This window comes from Triturus cristatus, chromosome 1_2 (assembly GCF_964204655.1).
Source record: "Triturus cristatus chromosome 1_2, aTriCri1.1, whole genome shotgun sequence".
Classification (NCBI taxonomy): Eukaryota; Metazoa; Chordata; class Amphibia; order Caudata; family Salamandridae; genus Triturus; species Triturus cristatus.
In genome coordinates, this window is record NC_140580.1 from 1178516741 (window position 1) to 1178540472 (window position 23732).

A 23732-nucleotide genomic window follows, 5' to 3' on the forward strand; every position below is an offset into this window, starting at 1 on the left:
AAACAGAAGTCTGAGCTCAGAGTGCCTGAAAACTTCTAGCGCTCTGGTCAAATGCTCTTAGAGTAATGCCAAAGTAGTCCCTAAACAGATGCTACAATGAGACTAGCGGGGGGAACACTGTCCCTCCTTTCCAATCCAGCAGGAGCAAACACGAAAGATTGTCCTCTAGCAAGCCAGGATTTTTAAAGGACACAAACAAACCAATGAAAAGCAGTGAGCCCGCATGGAAGATTATACTAAAGTATATACAAGAGGTATCGAAAGCACGACCTAAAAAGGGATGCCTTTCTTACATTTGCCTTTACCATGCAAGGATTCATGTTTGATTATATATAAAAAATGTTATTACTTGGGCTCCAAGAAGGGAGAAAGCTGCATTCTAACAGAGATATGAAAAGGAAAGTAATAACGCCAGGCTGCAATAATTACTGGACTGCTAAAACAGTACTCCATTCAAGGGAAGATTCCGCACACGCGTCTCTGCTAAATGTTCTGTGTACGATGCCCGGATGAGTGTTCGCTGTTCTTCTATTGCAGTCGCTTCCGAGCCAAAACCAGCAAAAAAATTGCCATGACCAATACAATGATAATGCCAGATGATGTTATGGAATAACTATGCGGAATAGGAATTGATGGAGTAAACTACAGAACTGGGGCCGTATTACAGAAGCTGCCGCACGGGCACAATGGGCGTTTGTGCCCTCTTTGCGCGGACCCGGGGCACTTTGGTATTCTAGAAGGGGGCGCAGATGCTTGTGCATCCCCTTCTATAATACCCATAGCGCAGGAGCACTTAAAGTGCCAGCGCTACCTTCAGAGGGTATTTTTTCATTTGCATAGGGCGTGCCCTATGTAAATGAAGGAATTCCTTTGACACTGCGCCCGCGCCATATTACAGACACGGGCACAGATTCAAAGACGACCTCAGGAGGCGCACTGAGAGTGCGCCTCCTGAGAACAGCCCTCTGCAGGGGGAAAAGGGGGTCCCATGGACTCCCCCCAGACATCCCCTTGCAGGCAGGTGCAGTCACAGAGTGCACCTGCCTAAAAGGGGATCTCTAATCCCCTCTGAAAGTGCAGGCGAGTGCCGCCTGCTCTGAAAACAGGATGCACCATTCTGAATAAGGCGAGACCCCTCTCGCGTTCAGACCATTTAGGAAGCTGGCTCTTTATATAGTATACCAAAAAGAGGTGCACTGTGCAAGGAGTCAAAGTATTCTTTTATAAGTGGACAGGGGCTTGTTCTAGCACTACCCACGGTGCTCTACTAAGGGGCAGTGTGGTCGAGCACCTTAGGCTCATCAGAGAGCAGCGTTAGACATCTGCAAATACACACAACAGTCAATAAATGATACACACGACTCATAAGATCAAAACCAATGTATAACAAGCATTTGCAATGCAATAGGTCTCGCATTTGTGAGAGTTAGAACTATTGGCGTTGTAAATGACTGTCTTTTACCCATATGTTTTGCTTTGGAGTAGAGTGGATGTATGTGCTGTGGTGTGGAATGGAATTATGTGGGTTGGATTGGAATTGTTAGTTGTGGAATGGTGAGTAGATTTATGTAGTGGAATTATGTGGAATGGTGTGCAGTGATATGTGGATAGTAATTTTTTGGTATTGAGTATAGTGGAATTATGCGGAGTGGTTGTGTTGTGGAGTGGTATGTGATGTGCTGTTGAATATTGTCACATAATGTGCAATTATGTGGTGTGGATTGGATGTATGTGGTGGGTTGTGTAATTGTGTTGAGTTGAATTATGTGGTTTTTTGTCGAATTATGTGGTGTGAAATGGAAACATGTAGAGTTGAATTGTGTGGCATGGAAGTGTGTGGCGTTGAGTGAAAGTATGCTAATTGCAATTATATGGCAAGGCTGCAAAGGTTGTTTTAGAGCCGTTTCTTCTGACCTTTTTCAGTGAATTAGCAATTTTGAAGTAAGCACATAATGCAAATAATGAATATGTAATTTAAAACCGGAATATCTAGATTCAACGAAATGCCTGTATCAAATATGCCTCCTCACAACGCATTCCTTTTCCCCGCAGGCTATTACAAAGCGGTTGTTACAAAGACCGCGTTGTAACAACGCATACCATTACCCCACAAGTCTAAACGACTTGCACTGGGGGGGGGGGGGGGGGGGGTGCTCTGGCTGTTGGAATAGCATAGATTACTATTCCAACTCCAGTCTGTCCAACAGTAGGGAAAGTGTTGGATTTTAAATCCAACACCTTCTGACCCCTCCGCAAGTCGTTGTGACCTGCGGGGTAATGGTATGTGTTGGTACAACGCGGTTGTTGTAACAACCGTGTTGTAATAGCCTGCAGGGAAAAGGATTTGTGGTAAACTATGTTTACCGCCTGTATTACTGGGTTAGTAACGTTTAAAAGATTTGTGAAGCTTTTCTGAAATGCAACCGGCTGACAGAGCCCTGCGGCCTTCCAGTCGTCCTGGTCAGTTGATTTTCTGTCTCTGGCACTAGGAGCAGATATAAATCAGATAACTCCAGTATGACATGTTTCAACACCATCTATTCTTGAACCTTGACCTCTCCCAGGCCCTATGTCTAATCCCCGTGCTCTGAGACAACTATAGTGTGGGGCTAAGACCTTCACACATCAAAATAGCAAAAGCAGTTGAGCACAATTCAAAGTTATTTGTGGATTCAAGCTTGACATACAGGTTAGGTTTAGGAGTGCAAAACTACTTTTACATTTATAAAATGTTTCTTTTGACTGATAGGAGTGTAGTGAACAATCACCGCAGGAATGCCATGCGAGTTGGCGAACAACCAGAAACATACCCATTTATGGACATTCACAAAGTCTTCTTCAAACCTTTTCCAAACTAGAAACAATTGGAGATGTACTTCCCACAAGACAAAGAGCTTATCTTTTTTTCCAGGGCACGAAGGGAAAGGTGAAATCCTGAACATGTTAGGAATGTAAGTGATGGGATTGCTCCAAAGAAAAAAAAATCTCTACAGAAAAAAAATATATATATTTTGCACTTTTTATTCCTTTTTTGAAAATTCACGTGTGTGTGTGTGTGTGTGTGTGTTTTGGTACCTAAAATGAAACTGTAAAAAAAAATCTGAATATAGCCTAGAAAGCTGCAATAGGTTTTGCGTAACCAGGTAAAGTTGTGAGCAGGCCAAAAATGGTAGCTTTGCACCCAAGCCAGGAGGTAAACCCAAGTATGCCAATATAGGCCTTTCTGAGAATCCTGTTCTTATGAATTACCAGATGAAGAAGCAGTTTCACAGAACAAGGCTGCTCTGAAAAATGCTAGGTTGGGTGGAGGCACTAACAATTCAGCAATATAAAAGCACAGAGGAGCGTTGACAAGGAGTGCATCTGCGCTTTATTAAGGTGATTGAGGCCAATAAATTCCTTTTCGGAGCAGAATAAGTGAACTGTTAGAAAACAGTAATAAAAAAAAAAGCGGAGTAAATTCCAAGTACGAAGGGAGTAGAGGAGAGAAGCAAATACAAGTGAACAAGAACTATACTACCCTCCAGCTGTCACTTGGTGAATAACTGAAGGTGATAAAACTCACTTTGTGTGCATTTTTCGGTGTATAGGGACTGTGCCTTCCTACCGCCTTAGTACCCACAAGCTCAGGACCGACTAGCTATAGTGTCTCATTCTTCCTCCTACACACTCACGGAGAGGCAAATGATTAGACACCAAGAACACAACACTCCCGGATCTCTCAGGAATCGCAGTAACAAGACACCGTTTCCCTCGCACTCTTGTCCCTGTCCCCGAGAAGATCCGAGTGAGAAACAAATATAGTTTGAAATGTTTATTTTAAGTGACGTGCTCGAACATGCAGTATACGCGCCACAACAAGCAGCAGAGAATGCATAGCACGAATATAGCTAGCATTGCAGCTAGGCCATACATCGTGAAGGGAGAGGGCATCTGATATAGACTATGGAGAAAGGACTAGTGCCTAACCTCCCTCCCCTTGGCTAGAAGGAATATTATCATATAATAGAACATCTCTGGGCTTTGTCAGCAGACTCCTTACCTTAGACAATACCATACTATAGCTGGTATTTCTACATCGTAGGTGCGTGTTGCTCTTCTCCCTGGAAAGGTCCCTCTCCAAGTGTGTGTCACCTAAACGTGTGTCCCCATAGTATCAAAGTACGAGCTTCCAGCAGCAGCTGCGTTAGTATGTTTTGTCTAGGTGCTAGGGCCTGACCAGAACAGAACAACAAGGGGCATTGTTTATCGACCCTGCTCACAATGTTCAGACTAAATCCCAGGAACCTGCAGAGAACGAACACAGCAGACAGTTCTCATGTGAAAGGCATAAACAGAGTCTTGCAAAAATAAAGCTTTGTAGTAACGTGCGCCAAAGCGGCATCATAGCTGCAGGGCTCATGCTAACTTAGCACTGTCGACAATGTACCTATCGAGCACATGACAATACCCTGGGGACAGTTGGCAAAAGAAATACTGCATGAGGGGCTATCTCAACGTAACTGTATGCAGACGGCAGTCCTGTTCTCTGTGCCTCAAACAGCAGCTAGACTTCGGTCATTAGCTCAGCACTGCAGGCCACGGTTCCACTAAAGTCACTCTACTGCAAAGCCGCTGAGGCTGGAGTTAGTACCGACTGCTGTGTGCTCCTGGTCCTATTCAGAAGTCGCAGGCAGGTCTGATGTGCGGTTACACCAGAGGCAGCAGCCCCACAACTCCTCACTGTAATTCCATGATCAGCATCCCCTCTCCCCCTTTTCTCGAGGCTTCGGCCAGCTCAGATCCTAGACAGTGCAAACCCAAAAGGCAGAAACTGGGAGGAAAACATGCACCGGGGACGAACTCTCACTTGGATGTAAATGCGGAGGGTGCAAATGGCACAGCAACTACGCAGAGCCCCCTCAGGCTTTTCATTGTCAGAGCAAGGAGGGCGGCAGTGGGAGGCACACAATCAGCAGTGCGCTCGACCAATGCTACATACATAGACAAGAAAAAACTCCATCCCTGCTTAAGCTGTGAAAAACAAGCAAATATTTTTAATGCGCAAAATGTTAGCAATGTAACATAATGTATTGTGGCTGTTTATCTGCCAGCTGAGCAAGCAAGCAAGGGGGGAGGATGTGGCGTAACGGCCAAAGCTGCCGACTTTGGAGGAATGGAACTAGGTTTGAGTCTCGGCGTAGGCTCAACATCTTGCGAAAGAAAATCACACAAGCTTCGTGTGCCTACACAAAATTAATGTTGGGTTGTGTAAAGCTCTCAAATATCTTCCGCTTGCAACCATAACCAAGCCGACCCCAAGGACATTAGAACACACTGGTCATGCCAAGGGAAACAAAAGAAACCCAAAGCACAAAGATGCCAACTGTTCCGGTGAGGCAATGTGCAGACCATCAAGAACGCTGACTGCCGAACTGGGGAAGAGAGCCGGCATAGTCTCCCCTACGCCCACAGAAATGCAGAGACATGCCCATCTGAAATGGAAACAAGACAACTGCAGAAAGTTCATCAGCACAGCATGCCAATAGGAAAAAAAGCAAACACTTCAAACACATCGGGTGAAACAAAACAATGGAGAACATGTACAAGAGGGGCGGGAGCAAAGAAAACCTGGGCAGAGACAGGAGCAGATCACAGACATGCTCAAAGGGAACAAGAGGCCGGCAAGCGAGAAACGTCATGGGACAACTGAACGCAAAGCATAAAATAGTGCACCGTACAAACAATAAATAAACTCTAAACTAAGGACACATGTAAAAGGGGTAGTCCCCAGGAAAGTGAAAACACACAAAGGTAGGACAAAGAGGAGCATTTCTCCAATCAAAAGAAAGGCACATGAAGAAACAAATGAAAACAAATGTATACATTTTCAATACGATCAGGTAAGTATGCTTTGAGACAGAAATATTTTAGGTTTTCAAAAGCCGACAGTGCAGTTTTCAGAGGCTGCAATGTTATCCAATGTGAGGAAAAACAAAATACGGCGACTTACAAGACCGATCTCCTAAACTGAAGGTGAGTATGGGGGAAGGTCTGAGGCAGCACAAGCAAGTCACCTTCAGCGATAATGGTGGGGCCAGGTGCAGTGGTGCAACACAGGGCCAGATGCCCAATGTCCGTCTATGGTGATCGGTTTTCGCAAAATACGGCATACAGGCAGAGTACAGCGACTTACAAGACCGATCTCCTAAACCGAAGGAGAGTATGGGGGAAGGTCTGAGGCAGCACCAGCAAGTCACCTTCAGCGATAATGGTGGGGCCAGGTGCAGTGGTGCAACACAGGGCCAGATGCTCAATGTCCGTCTATGGTGATCGGTTTTCGCAAAATACGGCATACAGGCAGAGTACAGCGACTTACAAGACCGATCTCCTAAACCGAAGGAGTATGGGGGAAGGTCTGAGGCAGCACCAGCAAGTCACCTTCAGCGATAATGGTGGGGCCAGGTGCAGTGGTGCAACACAGGGCCAGATGCCCAATGTCCGTCTATGGTGATCGGTCTTCGCAAAAAGAGGCTGCAGGTTTTGGCTGGGAGGCCAGTCGGGCAGAACCAGAAGGGGGGGGCTCAAGCCTCACAATGCTTGGGGATGTGAGGACACCTTTCATCCTCTTCTTCATGGTCCGGGTGCAGAGGTGTCCTAAGGCATCGGGTTTTGGTCATCAGGAGTGGTCACAGTAGAGGGGACCTGCAAACAGAGGCTGCAGTTGGTGTCAAGAAGTCCACAGTGGGGAAACCCAAGGTGGGCTTAGAGTCTGGAGGGTCTGGGGACCACGTTGGCATCATTGGCCCACTACAGCTTGGGCTAGGCGGCTCCGGCAAATGTCCCCTTTGGGTGCATGTATTAATAAATCCATCACTGGAATCAGAGTGGGCTGATTACAAGATGTTTGACACCAAACATCTCTCTTTTCAGTGAAGTCGTCCTATAACCTGGGGAACTTTTTTCACCAATGTCCAGTAAATGTTTTTAAAATGGCTTCCCTGTTCACTTGTACTGGCAGCAATTGAACATTCCAGTACAGGGGCATATCTGCTCATGCAGGTATGCCCACACTTGTAGTATAGTGCACCCTGCCTTGGGGCTGTAAGGGGTGACTTACCTATACTGCATGCAGTGTCTATAGACATGGTACACAGGGATGTGTGCCATGTCGTGTATTCACTTTTGTCTGCACCAAGACGTAGCCTGCAGTGGCAGTTTATGGGTGTTTGATGAGGGGTCCCTTAGGGTGGGCATAACACATTCTGTAGCCATTAGGGACACACTTTAGCCTCCTTGCCCCAGGTACCATTTACTAGGGACTTTGAGGGAGTGCTAAAGGTATTGCCAATTGGGGTACAATTGCACAGTTTTGGGAAACAGATCTGGTACTGGAGACCTGGTTAGCAAGAACCCAGTGCCCTTCCAGTCAAAGTCACATCAAATACGAGGCAAAAAGTGGGGGTGACCATGTCAAAAATGGGCACTTCTCTACAGAAGTAACTAGCCCACACCTGGGGTGTGGCTACCTCAGGGCTACACGACTCTGGGGAAACCGGTTTGGCAAATGTTTACCTTCTGTGCTCCCTGTGCCAGCCCGTCAGCCTAAACAATGGGGCAGCCTCCTCCCTAGTATTACACATCTGCCCTTCAAAGGTGGCTTCACCTATGGCTCCTGCCTTGTGGTGCCAACACCCAAGTGACTTCCTGCAGGAGGAAGGGGACAACTCCCTGGCCTGTAATCAGTCATCGTTTCGCTTCCAGAGAGTTGATGGCACTTCTACCCAGGAAGGCATAAAGCGGTCTTGAGGAACAGGCTCCATGTGTGCTCAGGAAGACAAAGGAGCTATAAAAGGCAACAAAGTGGCAGCTTTGTAAAAGATGGACACTGCAAAAAGTTACATTAACTTAGTCTTGAGATACAAGTCAGGCTTAATGTAACAAGTGGTTTGATACCTCGAAGTGCCCACTTTGGTTGCACAGTTCAGGGGTTGGCGCAGTTGAGGGGTCAGCGTGTAATCCTGTACTCACCAATTGAGCGACTAAGTCTTTCCACAGTAAAAACTGTAGTTTTGCGTGTTTGGCCTCAGGACATTTAAATACAGGTCCTGCCCATGACCTATGATGCACCCTGACATTGGACGTGCTAGGCTTGCCACCTGGGTGAGTTAGAGAGATGTACAGGGGAAGTGGTGACTTTGCCATTGATTTCAATGGCAAAGCCAGGCTTGCGGTGCACGACTGCTCTATCAGTCTGCAGTGGTGGACTGTGGGACCCGCTCTACTTGGGGGACCTCCAGGGTGGCACAACCAGGCCTGCGAGCCTTGATGTACCCCTCTAACGTACATTCATTAGGTACCAGGGTACCACTTACTAGGGACTTACAGGTAAGCTAGCCATTTCCAATTAGGCACAGCCAATTCGACATACACTTCAGGGTCAAGGCACTGAGGTCTGGTTAGCAGGTCTCGGTGCACACTCAGAGTCCAAGAACCGGCAGCATCAGTCGAAGAACTTGATGGTGACCACCCAAAAAGAGACATTTCCTCACACCAACATTGAAAAGCCTCAGTGGTTTCTCATTCAAAGTGCTCTTTGTGCACAAAACAATGAACGTGACATAAGCTTGCTTTAGAGATTCGCCATTTAGCATTCTCTTCCTTTAATAAAACAGCTAAATGATTCTGTCCCCAATATGTATTTCCTCCTCATTATTGATTAGTTCCTATATCGTTTCTAACACTAAGAAGCCTGATCAGTGGACAAGCGCTCTATAACAATATATTCACAGACCATCAACACTAGAAGCTGCTTGTAAGAAGGGATTGGAAAACCAGTTGAAACAACAAAACAAATCCCTATGAAGAGGGAACTAGACCACAGGACCACAAAGATTTTCCCAAAATACTATCGACCATAAAACCAAACAATCATTCCAATGATCCTCTCCCCTTAAAATGCTGGTCTACAATCCACCGTTTGCTCATCCCCTCTTGGACCAAGATTATTAATGCTTTGGTTTCGCAAGGCTCATTACCAGACTGCCTAAAAACGGGGAAAGTCATTCCAATCTTAAAAAAAACCTACTGAGAACCCCTCAGACCTTAACAGTTTTCGACCGGTAAACATTCCCAAGCTAGCCAAAGATCTGGAAAAATTTGTTCAACAACAACTGAGACAACACATTACTGAATTCAAACTTCTGAATGACTTCCAAGCAGGGTTCAAACCGAATCACAGTAGTGAATCAGCAATTCTTCACATAGTGGACGACGCTCTACTTGCGCTAGACCGCAATGAAACCGGTCTCCTAATTCTGCTCGACCTTTCGTCCGCGGTTGTATGACGTAACCACTCATACAATTACCACGCATGCCTTTACATAGCTATCCGTATAACGCGTGCATCATTACCACGCATGGATTTTGTACGATCATTTTACAGCATATACATCTTTACCACGATAATATCGTCATAAAGGCATGCTTGGTAAGGGCCCGTAGGTGCTCAATTGACATGCATGGTAAAGGCATTACCTTTGTAACGGCAGGTATGCAGTTGCGACGCACTTTTGTTGTTTTTCCCCATGTGATCCGTTCACAGTGCTGAATAAAACACTGTGAATGAATGGACTTTCATTTTCCAACGAGAGAGGCCAGAATCGGAGTAAACTTTCCCCTGCTGCCGGTTCTTGATCCTTAAGTCCGCCAGTCCAAGGGACAGCTTGACGGGTCCTGAGAAGCAGAAGTGAGTTGAACGCTGCGTGGTATGCATGTACTTGGCCCTGACCCCTTACACCACCCCCTGCCTCAGCCCCCTGAACCCAAAGTCTGTCCCTTTTCTTGGCCCCAAGTCCTAAATCCACCACCCCTGCTGCAGTCCCCCACCCGGCCCAGTTTTCTGTAACCCTTCCCCTGGCCCCACCAGCCATAAAACCGCCCCCTCATCAGCCCTTTTGCCTGTCCCTGAACCCCAAGTCTGTCCTTTTTCTTGACCCTGATCCCTAAAACCACCACTTCTGCTGCAGTTCTCCGCCGGCCCAGAGTTCCTAACACATGACCATTACCATCCATGACAATGAACACGCCTTTACCTGGGCATATTCGTGGTAGAAGCTTCGTGGTAAAGGCATGTTCATTGTAAAATATGTGTAGTAATGGTCATGCGTGGTTATGAACGCTTAATAATGGCTGTTTCCCTTTGTCCGCATTCGACACAGTAAACCATGCCAAAATACTAGAACGACTGGAGGAAAGGATGGGTTTAGGGGGCACAGTCCTAGAGTGGTTCAGACCCTTCTTAGAGAACAGATCGCAAAGATTCATGGTGAACCAAACACCATCGGCATCATCCCCAAATCGTATTGGAGTACCACTGGGATCAACACTATCCCCAGCTCTATTCATTCTTCAAGTAGAACCACAAACATAAATTTTAAAGCAGGTAAACCTCACCTTCCACATGTATGCAGATGACACAGCCATATATCAAGATTACATCGTTGGACGAGACCATCATAATGAACCAGGCTTTAAAGAAGACCGTTCATTGGCTGACTAATCATCATCTCAAGCTTAACCCACAGAAAACAGAATTCCTTCTGACTTCCCCTGAGAAAAGCTCTACGAGTATAATGGAATGGACCAAGTTGATCACTGCGCTAAACTGTACTCTGAGTGTAGTAGACTCAACCAAATCTCTAGGATTTATGCTAGACAAAAACCTGAAAATGCGAACCCACATTAACGCAACGGTAAAAAATGCCCGATTCCATCCAAGCCATCTTAGAAAACTGAAACCTTTCATAGCTGCATAAGACCTCAAAACGGCTGTCCAGGCATTAGTCATCTCGAGGATGGAGTACGGATGCACAACTATCTAGATTTCAACAGACCGCTAAAAGCTTGTCTCAATGCGGCCACAAGACTTATAACAGGCTCCAGAAAGACCACATCACCCCTCATCTGAAAGCACTTAATTAGCCACCCTATGAAGCAAGAATCCAACTAAAGATGGCATGCATCACACACAAAGCGATACACTACACAACGCCACTATACCTACCCCAGAAAAGGATATTATCAGGAGGCAGCAGTGTCCCAGAGCCGTGGAGATCTCTTACAGAAACCTGCCCTCTTCCAAAAGAAGAGAACTTATGACCGAGCATTTTCTGGTCCTGCACCAAGAGTTACGAACTCACTCCCCCGAACATTAAAAGAATCTCGTCCACTTTAGCTTTCAAAAAAGAAGCTAAGACCTTTCTTATGAGCAAATTCCTCCCATAATAACAGTAGACTAGACTCCGTTAGGATACTATCCTGTTCACATACTATGATAATACAAATCTATCTCTAGTAGTCGTTAGGACGTGTATACATGTTTTGTAAGCACAAACGTCTCTCTCTAATTATTGAAGATCAAGCGCGGCGTGCGCGCTGAATTAAACATGACAGTAAAGAAAACAGTTGAGCGCAGAATAAAAGAAAGGCGTGTGGCCGCCATGAAGATCAAGCGAGGTGCGACTTGCTGCATAAAAAAAAAAGTATTTTGGTGAGCCGCGCTAGAAGAAAGGCACACTGCAGGCATTGTTCAAATTCAAACGCAGCATGCCAGTCTGCTGAAAAATGTTTGGCGTGCTGCGCATAAGAAAATGAAAAAAGCATGCGACCACCATTGTTAAGAGCTGAAGCGCAACGTGATGCGCTCCTTTGCGCGGATAAAGTAATTAGCAAAATAGTGCTCATTACACTATAGAACAGATCCTGAGTAACACATGTAACAGGGGCAGTCCTTAAAGGAGGGTACAACAGGAGAAAAGGAGGTACTAAGGCAGGACAAAAGAGATTAACCATAGAAACAAAAGCATTTCCAAAAGACAGTCAAAGGAGCGAATTAAAACATGGGAGGAGTATGGGCAGAGCTTAAATCCCATATCCTGAATACAGCATGTCTCGACGAGATAGCGCAAGTGCTGCCTAGGCGAGACAAAAAAACACCTAATCAAGGCCAACCAATGGGTGGACTCTTTACATAGATCTCAGCTGTGCTTTGTGTTAACACAGACACTTAACCGGCAATAACGATGTCAATGTATGCCATAATCCATGCACAAATAACAATGTTGTTACCAGTTAAAGCAATGTCCATGTACGCCATGATTTAGGAATGCATACCTATGTCAATATCGGTGAAGACAATATTGATTTACGCTATGACAACTGTACGCACAATGTTGGGAATGTTGATAGAAATTATATCAGTGACTGCCATATTATTTTTAGGAGTTCCAATGAACTCGTATTATTGCTGTCAGATTTACCCAAGGGGACCTCCAAATCAACCCCAAATCAGAAATACGTGGTCAGAAAGGTCCTGCGACCCGCACCCATGCCTACCGAACAGGTCACATGTGGGGTCGCTCTTTACCCACACACAAACGCCCAGGGAAAACCCTGATCGATTTGACAGGTAGTTACACCACAAACCGGTCAGAGGCAATTGGCCCCAATAAAAATCATTTGGCCAAAGAACAACATTCCCCAAAAATGCCACAAAGCCGGGTACCACATCTAGATAGAAACACTCCGGCAATCAGGACAAGGCATGCACACCACACGCTTCTCATGCCGGACATCTGGACACACATACTAGCTCTCCCAGAGGTCGAGAGCCATTTGTGTCCTTATCAGATGACCAAACTTGTTAATTTATGACTCAGATGCTTCTTCAAGAATGTAGAAATTACGTCATTGTACTTCGCGAGAGGTATATAATGTCAGCCAAAACTTTGTACACCGAGAGACTTTCCTCAGACGCTTTGTCGAGATTTTCCTGGCTGCTGCGTTTAATTAAACCAACGTGTTCCTTTTGTGCCAAAAGCCTCCTGCCTTTTCATTCCTTTAAGGTAAATTCTTATCTGAGCAACACTAACGTCATTGCAGTTTAGTTTGCTTATAAGTGATGTTGGAGAGCGGCTTCCACAATTAAACAAGGACACACACTAGTTGGATTTTTTTAAAAGGCTGTTTGAGGAAGATGCAATGCAGTTTGCATTACCTGAGAAAAGCCTTCAATCATCTGCTGGAGAGCTCTGAATACGATTGATGGAAAGGAAACTACACGTCAGCAGTTAAGATGAATTGCATAGTCAAGAACATGAGACATCAGCTGAAATGTACCTTTAACACCAAAGGCTGCTTCAGAGAGCTACCTATTTTGATTACCTAGACATCAGGGTAGGCCACAACTTGGTATGGCTACAGCAAAGGAAAAAAAAAAAATAAGGGCGCACACCAAATCAGACAGCAGGAGTGAACTTAAGATTGAGAAGCAGGCTGGGTAGTGCTGCGTGGAGTGTAAACCTGTAGCTATACAGAGCCAAGTTAATTACTACAACTATTGTATTGCAATTGTATTTATATAGCGCTTACTACCCCAGACAAGGCATCAAAGCGCTTTTCAGCGAGTAACACGCTACTAGTGTAGACACCACAGGATTGGGCGTGGTGGCAGTGAGGCGTGGAACAACAAGTAAAGTAAACCTAGTGTGGAAAAGACATTCCAAAGTCAAAGATAGCTTCATTCGATTTCTTTTTAGAAAATCATAAAACCAGATAAAATCACAAATATTATATACATGGTTATACTTGAAGAAAGAATAAATGTGAAAACTTAGTGCACTATATTTCCAATGATGCACATGCATTTAAAAATCACTTTTTTCGATGCCCTTTGCAGCATTAGATTTTAGTCCTACAGACAGTCACATTATGATGGATTTCCTACAAATCATTATGCTCTTTAAGTACATTGCTATAATCCATACAATATTCCCATGATCTAAAAGCTGTAGTGCTAAAGAGGCGGGGCGACATTGCTAAAACCAAGCTCTTTCAAAAAGAGTAAAATCATTTTTTTCTTTGCATTTGATAGAACTTACAGAATAAGACCACATGAAGTGTAGTTTGTTCTGAATGATCGTCACACGGGCATGGTTGCAACACTTTCGACCAATCGTTGATCTTTGGATAACTTATTAGCCTATGCAGTATCCCTAGTCTAAATCTTGTTAATAGAAATCTATCATACATGCCACAGACTCATGTAAGATATGGATGGATGCTATACGTAGTTAAAATCATTTGATTGTGCAATACTGTGGGCTTTGGCTTTTCCACTGTTAGTCTAAGAGCTTCAAGGTGAATTAGATATTTCCTTTTTAGCTCTTTTCTTGTCAGTGTCCATTGTACATGGCTTAGTATAAAACTCTGAATGGCCAAAATCATTCATAAAATCCCGCACATATTTTAGCCATGGAATTCTTAGAGCACCATCCAATTTTCGACTGTCATTTAAAATATCTTTGTTAAGGGTAGTTTCTACAGAAGTCCATATTCTGTGCCATAAGATTGGTTCCACTTTTATAACATCTGAAATATGAGTGGCAAACATACGACGTGGTACTGAACAGGGCTGTCAGTACCATATATTGGAGCGCCTGCACTTCTGAGTATCCCCAGATCCCAGCACTGTAGAACGCAGTTGACACACTCTTAGCCCTATATATCTGTAATAGCTTGCACGGCAGTCTCCTACCCAATTGTTTTGCAAAACTAGCTAAGGCAGCATTTGATTTCATGAAAGCCAGTTTTCTGGCTTGCACCGCATGGGTCCAAGAACCTTCTTGGTCAAAGAGAAAGGCCAAATAGCTAAATCGGTTTGTAAAATCTATCTTTTGCCCATCTATGTTCATTTCTCTACATTTTTAACTACCTGTGCCGCATCTCATTATAAAGGTTTTTGTAACGTTTAGCCTTAGCCCTAAATCATGCATAAAGGCAGAGAAGTGGTTCAGTATGCTTTGTAGGCGCACTTGGGTACGCACCATCACAATGCATCATCCGCATATAGTAAAGCTGGTATTGGCCGCCCTTCTAGTTGGGGGAGATCTTGACATTTATTTGCAAGTGTATGTCCTAGCTCGTTTATATAAAGGTTAAAAAGGAAGGGGGCCAGCACAACCTTCTCTTACACCCTTCGTAATTTTTAACAAATCTGTGTATTCTCCACTTACTTCATAGCACACCCTTGCCTTGGCATTACTGTATAATTGTTTTTAAAAAACTATAATATTGGACTCCACAACTATGTCCCTAAGGATACACCAGAGCTTCTCATGCCTAACGCAATCGAATGTTGCTGTAGATCGACAAAGGATTGGGCCTGGTGGTGGGGATGCGTGGAACAACAACTTCAATAAACCTAGTGTGGAAAAGACACTTCACAGGTTTGGGCGTGGTGGTGGTGAGGCGTGGAATAACTACAATAAACCTAGTGTGGAAAAGACACTCCACAGGATTGTGCACGGTGGCAGTGAGGCGTGGAATAACTACAATAAACCTAGTGTGGAAAAGACACTCCACAGGATTGTGCATGGTGGCAGTGAGGCGTGGAATAACTGCAATAAACCTAGTGTGGAAAAGACACTCCACAGGATTGTGCATGGTGGCAGTGAGGCGTGGAATAACTGCAATAAACCTAGTGTGGAAAAGACACTTCACAGGATTGGGGGTGGTGAGGCGTGGAATAACTACAATAAACCTAGTGTGGAAAAGACACTCCACAGGATTGTGCACGGTGGCAGTGAGGCGTGGAACAAGTACAATAAACCTAGTGTGGAAAAGACACTTCACAGGGTTGGGCTTGGTGGCGGTGAGGCATGGAACAACAAGTGCAATAAACCTAGTGTGGAAAAGACACCACAGGATTGGGCTTGGTGGCGGTGAGGCATGGAACAACAAGTGCAATAAACCTAGTGTGGAAAAGACACCACAGGATTGGGCTTGGTGGCGGTGAGGCATGGAACAACAAGTGCAATAAACCTAGTGTGGAAAAGACACAACGGGATTGGGCTTGGTGGCGGTGAGGCATGGAACAACAAGTGCAATAAACCTAGTGTGGAAAAGACACCACAGGATTGGGCTTGGTGGCGGTGAGGCATGGAACAACAAGTGCAATAAACCTAGTGTGGAAAAGACACAACGGGATTGGGCTTGGTGGCGGTGAGGCATGGAACAACAAGTGCAATAAACCTAGTGTGGAAAAGACACAACGGGATTGGGCTTGGTGGCGGTGAGGCATGGAACAACAAGTGCAATAAACCTGGTGTGGAAAAGACACCACAGGATTGGGCTTGGTGGCGGTGAGGCGTGGAATAACTACACTAAACCTAGGCATGATGTTCAAGAGTAAGAAAGCTACAGACACACAATGTTAGGAAACATCATACATTGCTTGTTATCAGCAGGTGACATACCACTTACGGTGAACTGTGGGTTGGAAGCATGTTTGCCCAGAGCTGTGCTGCACATACTGTGTACGGATTGGACTGGGCGCTTTGCCAGTATGGGCCAATAGTGCAAAACAATAACCATGAGAACAACAGAGGAAACGGTGACTGAAAGGTGGAAAATCAAGAGCTATGCACTTTACTGCCCAGTGTGCTGCATAGATGAGGCTACTGCCCTTGCTGAAGCCCATAGCATTACAATCCAAGACACAGCAGCATCATGGTGTGCCTCTGACTCAGCAGCCATTCTAGCCAGCAGCATCTCAGCTGTGGCCTGCATGGTGGCTAGTAAGGGCATCAGCGTATGGTGCTGCTGGAACGGAGCTGTGGTTTACAGCTCTCAGCGAGGGTTTTTTATTGTTGCAAAGGCAGATCATTGTAAGTGTAATAATGTTCTTAGCTATCTATGTATTAACTGTTTTATTAATTGAAAGTCTTATATTACTTCTAGTCCAAACCATACATTTTTGACATTATGATGCACGAGTACCTGGCGCTGGGTAGGATCTGTGACACAGCACAGACAGCATGTAGACATGCTGGCAATCTAGGGATGTCAGTCTTCATCCACTGAATCTCACCTCAGCCAGAACCTTCCGATCCTGCAGCTTCCAACCTCCAAGCAGTTTCACCACATTCTTTGCCCCCTCTGAGACAGCAGACTCAACACGCAGATGATGGCGTAGCTCCTCGAGGCGGAGCTCCAAGGCACTGAAGGAGGGTTCCACCCGGACTGAAAGGGAAGGAAGACAATACCAATTGTTACATGGAGCAGACATCTTCAAGGCAGCACAAAAGAGGAATATGAAACACCAGCTCAGGGAGACATTTCTTCACAGTCTCCACGGTGAGAGAACATGCAGGGGCGGAGCCTGGGACACGCACCCTGGGACACCAGAGGCACCCCCCGGGACACCAGAGGAGCCCCCCGGCACACCAGAGGCGTCAAGGCTAAGAATTAAAATGTATTAAATGTACTTAACTAATCAAAATTTACCTGCAGATAAAAGATAACCTGAGGTCTAAAGTAGATTGTAGCATTTATGGTCCAAGAGATACATCTTCTTTGCCTTGTTTAACTGATTCCAGCCTCTTGGTCCTTAACTGAATCAATCCCCGCATCCTTGACTGCAAGGCTAAGAAGGTGGCGGCTGAGAGATTCTGAATCACTTGTTTGTAAGGACAGGTCCCACCGATTTGACAGTATCTTGCTACTCAAAACAGTTTCAATTAAATAACCAGGGTTTAACCCCATGAAGCAACAATCAAGAGTTACCGGCTTGTCCTCGAAGAAAACCGGTTAGTATAATTTAAAAAAAAACTCAAACCAATATTATAGGAAAACAAAATTTAAAACCGAATTTAGTAAAAAGAGGAACAAATGTTATACACAAAATGGGGAAGACAGTCAAAAATCAGATCAAGAGAGCCTAGGTTTTTTTTAAATTGAAGTTTCACAAAGAAAGCACCAGGAAGACACAAAGCATCAATAAAAGTCTATATCTGTGGGGGACCGGGGCATAGGTGTGATTCGAGGAATAGGACCATGAAGAGGCGGTAGGAAGGCCAAGCAGGCCACAGCGGTCAAAGGATTCACTTGGGTCATTCAGAGCGTGGCAGAGTGGCCCCACTGAACTCGTGGGTGCCCCACTCTACTGAGAATCCATGGAAAGCACGGGGCTTCCAATGGAAGAGGAGGTTACTGTCACCGTTGGAAACCTCAGACCTAGAATCCATGGGGCTTCCAATGGAAGAGGAGGTTACTGTCACCGTTGGAAACCTCAGACCTAGAATCCATGGAAAGCACGGGGCTTCCAATGGAAGAGGAGGTTACTGTCACCGTTGGAAACATCAGACCTAGAATCCATGGGGCTTCCAATGGAAGAGGAGGTTACTGTCACCGTTGGAAACCTCAGACCTAGAATCCATGGGGCTTCCAATGGAAGAGGAGGTTACTGTCACCGTTGGAAACCTCAGACCTAGAATCCATGGAAAGCACGGGGCTTCCAATGGAAGAGGTGGTTACGGTCACCGTTGGAAACCTCAGACCTAGTGTCCCATCTGCGGCCAGATCATAGTGACTGTAGCCTGCCCTATGAACGGCCGGGCGACCACAGACAAGAGCAGGTAAAATATAAAATGCACCCCAGGGCAGGGAGAACAGTGCCTTCACATCTGGGCTTCAGATTCATTCTTTATTACGCCACAAAGGCAGCCTTCAGCGTACATTACCAGTGTAATCTCTGGCCTTTAATGGAGCTTCCAATGTGCATCAACAGTGGAACCCTTGGCTACAGAGTGTCTGATGAACATTAAATGATCTCCCAGACTATGGCTGGAGGCCACGATATATACTGCTCGTGGAGCCCTCTAGCCTGGGAGTGTGTTGTGATGGAACTTTCTGTGCACAAAACTAACAGAGACCCCTACGACCACCCCACCGCCACCAAGAAGGCTGACGGTGTACCTTACCTGCGGCGTCCCTATCTCCTCCTGCACACAACTGATGAAGTCCCCTACATCTATTATCTGTGGACCCTCCAGGCCTCCGAAGAGGCTGATGCTGCACCTCATCTGCAGTGTCCCCCGGGAACTCCTGCACACAACTGATGGAGTCCCCCAAACCTCTCCAGCCTCGAGGAGGCTGAAGGTGCAGCTTACCTGCAGAGTCCCCCGGCTTGCCTGCACACAGCTGATAGAGTTCCCTACACCTCCCTGTCCTCCAAGGAGGCCCATGGGGCACGTTACCTGTGGTGTCCCCTGGGTCCGCCTGCACACAACTATCGAGTCCCTGTAGGAAGCGCTCTCTCTATATGGTGCACTAAAACAAAGAACACTGTACAGAGTCCAGTGGATCCCCCAATGGCACACAGAGGTTAAAGTAGATAATGCTCTTTTTGTGGTAGGGTGGACAAGCAGGTAGGCTTAACAGAGGGTAGTGCTAAGCATTTGTTCTACTCACAGAGGGAATAAATGAGAGACACTCAAGAATAAATCTGAGACCAATTTATAAAAATAGTATCACTTTTTATGTAATTTTTAAGACCCAGAACACCGTTCTAAGGTAAGCACTTTCACAGTTATGATTTTTCAAAGTTTGGAAAATGTATCACTTTTATGTGCAATTATGCACGATTGAAAACAATAAGGAAAATACAGAAAAATGCATATAAAATCAGTCAATGCTTTCACGAACTTCGACCTAAAACGAGAAGGTGATGTTGAGACCAGGGCCAAAGTCCCAGCAGGAGAAGTTTAGGAGCATCCCGGTTCGGCCGGGAGCAGCATGCCCAGTGACTTGGAAGCTGGTGTGCAAAGGAGGGGGCCACTTGAAAGCACACAGCACAGGAGGACTTCTGATGTCCGGTGGGGTTTCTTTGAGGGAGACGGTCGCAAGAGTTTGGGGACTACAAGAGCACAGCTGGTTGGTCGTTGCCAGCAATGGTGGGGATAGGTGCAGAGCACACAGGACAGTCGGGCGTTGTATGTCTTTAGGTCCTCGCAGTCACAAGCAGGCAACCTGGAGAGGCAATATCGGGACAGCTGGCCCACTCAGGAAGTGGGTCTCAGGGATCTCGAGGAGTGCTTGCTTCAGGAGTCGTCGGAGCCCGGAGTGGACTCTTCTTCTCGGTGTTTGCCGTTGGGCGGTCCGGTACCCTGGGTGTTGGTCCGCCATGGCTACGGTAGGTCCTGGTGTCTCTAAACTTGGTGAGGAGGCAGCACTGACCCTCCAGAGCTATTGTACCGTTGCTTGCTTCGGTGCTGCGTGTAGGGTGTCAGAAAGCAGCAAGTAGACAAACTGGACTTTACGAGCTTGGTGCCTGCGGTGTGCAGGGGAGTGATACCTTCTCTCCAAGGGAGCTTCTTGGTGATTTCTTGAAGGCTGGAGGAGCTCTGGGGTTCTTGCGGCCTCACTGTCGCAGGACGATACAGCACACCACGATTGTCGAATCTTCCAAGCAGCAGGCAGGGTTTGGCACAAATTTCTTCTGCAGCAGGACTTCAGTTCTCATGCGGCTTGTTTTCTTTCTCCTTTTCCTTCCCTTGATCATCAAATCTGATGCTCAGGGTGCCACCTAAATACTGAATTTAGGGGTGTTACAAGTGGAGGCTGGTAGTAGCCAATGGACTACCTACCTTTACCCTCTAGTGACCACTTACAATTGTAGGAGGCTCTGACTGTGTGTTGGAAACAGTAACTCAAATATTAAAGGTGCTGTTAAGAAGTAAACAGAAAAGGGGAAGTGGAAGGGGTATTAGAGAATGAATTTGGTGGTGTTGATGTGGATACTGGCAGTCTAAACATTTTTAATGTCCAGGATGGTAATACCCAAAGTAGAAAGCTAGCAAATAAAGCTGAGATGCCAGAGAGGTCTCCTGAACTTATACCTAAAGTTATACAAGACATTTCTGACACCCCACAACAAGTAAAAAGCTTGAAGGGTTCACCTAGAAGGACAGATCAGGAAGTATTCCCTATCTTTAAAACCCAGCTAAGCAGTGGGAAAGATGATGTTTCAGGGGCCTCGCATCTGAAAAAGAATGTGAGAAAGGAAAAGAAGAGAGGAAAAAAGATTAAATCAACACGCAGATATCCCAAAAAAAGGCAAAGAAGAATTCGCTTTGAAGAAGACAGAGGTTATAACTAGTACGGAGACTTTAATTCAGCCCCTGCAAACTACATCACAAGATACTGAGCCGGAAAATGACCTTGTGAACTCTCAGGACAAAGAATTAATAGCAGAGCCGGTGGTGGCTTATGAGATTCCCGGGGGCAAGAGCAGGACGCCGGGAGACAAACTACTAGACCCAGGAGCCAGTGGGTCGTGTCACCAGCAGAGGCCCCGCCCCCTGACATCGGGGCTTGCATATCAACTCCTCGCGCCTCCCGCTTCGCGGGAGACGCTTCGTGAACACCGGGGGCAAGAGCAGGACGCCGGGAGACAAACTACTAGACCCAGGAGCCAGTGGGTCGTGTCACCAGCAGAGGCCCCGCCCCCTGACATCGGGGCTTGCATATCAACTCCTCGCGCCTCCCGCTTCGTGAACACCGGGGGCAAGAGCAGGACGCCGGGAGACAAACTACTAGACCCAGGAGCCAGTGGGTCGTGTCACCAGCAGAGGCCCCGCCCCCTGACATCGGGGCTTGCATATCAACTCCTCGCGCCTCCCGCTTCGCGGGAGACGCTTCGTGAACACCGGGGGCAAGAGCAGGACGCCGGGAGACAAACTACTAGACCCAGGAGCCAGTGGGTCGTGTCACCAGCAGAGACCCCGCCCCCTGACATCGGGGCTTGCATATCAACTCCTCGCGCCTCCCGCTTCGCGGAAGACGCTTCGTGAACACCGGGGGCAAGAGCAGGACGCCGGGAGACAAACTACTAGACCCAGGAGCCAGTGGGTCGTGTCACCAGCAGAGGCACCGCCCCCTGACATCGGGGCTTGCATATCAACTCCTCGCGCCTCCCGCTTCGCGGGAGCCACTTCGTGAACACCGGGGGCAAGAGCAGGACGCCGGGAGACAAACTACTAGACCCAGGAGCCAGTGGGTCGTGTCACCAGCAGAGGCCCCGCCCCCTCACATCGGGGCTTGCATATCAACTCCTCGCGCCTCCCGCTTCGTGAACACCGGGGGCAAGAGCAGGACGCCGGGAGACAAACTACTAGACCCAGGAGCCAGTGGGTCGTGTCACCAGCAGAGGCCCCGCCCCCTGACATCGGGGCTTGCATTTCAACTCCTCGCGCCTCCCGCTTCGTGAACACCGGGGGCAAGAGCAGGACGCCGGGAGACAAACTACTAGACCCAGGAGCCAGTGGGTCGTGTCACCAGCAGAGGCCCCGCCCCCTGACATCGGGGCTTGCATATCAACTCCTCGCGCCTCCCGCTTCGCGGGAGACGCTTCGTGAACACCGGGGGCAAGAGCAGGACGCCGGGAGACAAACTACTAGACCCAGGAGCCAGTGGGTCGTGTCACCAGCAGAGGCCCCGCCCCCTGACATCGGGGCTTGCATATCAACTCCTCGCGCCTCCCGCTTCGCGGGAGACGCTTCGTGAACACCGGGGGCAAGAGCAGGACGCCGGGAGACAAACTACTAGACCCAGGAGCCAGTGGGTCGTGTCACCAGCAGAGACCCCGCCCCCTGACATCGGGGCTTGCATATCAACTCCTCGCGCCTCCCGCTTCGTGAACACCGGGGGCAAGAGCAGGACGCCGGGAGACAAACTACTAGACCCAGGAGCCAGTGGGTCGTGTCACCAGCAGAGACCCCGCCCCCTGACATCGGGGCTTGCATATCAACTCCTCGCGCCTCCCGCTTCGCGGAAGACGCTTCGTGAACACCGGGGGCAAGAGCAGGACGCCGGGAGACAAACTACTAGACCCAGGAGCCAGTGGGTCGTGTCACCAGCAGAGGCACCGCCCCCTGACATCGGGGCTTGCATATCAACTCCTCGCGCCTCCCGCTTCGCGGGAGCCACTTCGTGAACACCGGGGGCAAGAGCAGGACGCCGGGAGACAAACTACTAGACCCAGGAGCCAGTGGGTCGTGTCACCAGCAGAGGCCCCGCCCCCTCACATCGGGGCTTGCATATCAACTCCTCGCGCCTCCCGCTTCGTGAACACCGGGGGCAAGAGCAGGACGCCGGGAGACAAACTACTAGACCCAGGAGCCAGTGGGTCGTGTCACCAGCAGAGGCCCCGCCCCCTGACATCGGGGCTTGCATATCAACTCCTCGCGCCTCCCGCTTCGCGGGAGACGCTTCGTGAACACCGGGGGCAAGAGCAGGACGCCGGGACACAAACTACTAGACCCAGGAGCCAGTGGGTCGTGTCACCAGCAGAGGCCCCGCCCCCTGACATCGGGGCTTGCATATCAACTCCTCGCGCCTCCCGCTTCGCGGGAGACGCTTCGTGAACACCGGGGGCAAGAGCAGGACGCCGGGAGACAAACTACTAGACCCAGGAGCCAGTGGGTCGTGTCACCAGCAGAGGCCCCGCCCCCTCACATCGGGGCTTGCATATCAACTCCTCGCGCCTCCCGCTTCGTGAACACCGGGGGCAAGAGCAGGACGCCGGGAGACAAACTACTAGACCCAGGAGCCAGTGGGTCGTGTCACCAGCAGAGGCCCCGCCCCCTGACATCGGGGCTTGCATATCAACTCCTCGCGCCTCCCGCTTTGCGGGAGACGCTTCGTGAACACCGGGGGCAAGAGCAGGACGCCGGGAGACAAACTACTAGACCCAGGAGCCAGTGGGTCGTGTCACCAGCAGAGGCCCCGCCCCCTGACATCGGGGCTTGCATATCAACTCACTGCGCCTCCCGCTTTGCGAGACGCGCGCGGGCGACGCTGGGCTAAGCCCGGGCAAAGGGCGGGCCGTCTGTGGCCGTCAGGGGCCAGAAGAG

The 23732-nt window shown here is 47.9% G+C and overlaps 1 protein-coding gene across 2 annotated transcripts in view; it reads right to left on the minus strand.

Moving 5' to 3' along the window:
- The window catches only part of PKN3 (protein kinase N3), a 391919-nt gene that overhangs the window by 317065 nt on the left and 51122 nt on the right, over positions 1-23732 (minus strand). For both annotated transcript variants that reach the window (XM_085614062.1, XM_085614063.1), the window contains exon 5: positions 16910-17061. In XM_085614062.1, the coding sequence (XP_085470188.1) occupies positions 16910-17061 (152 nt within the window). The remainder of the gene's footprint in view (positions 1-16909; positions 17062-23732) is intronic.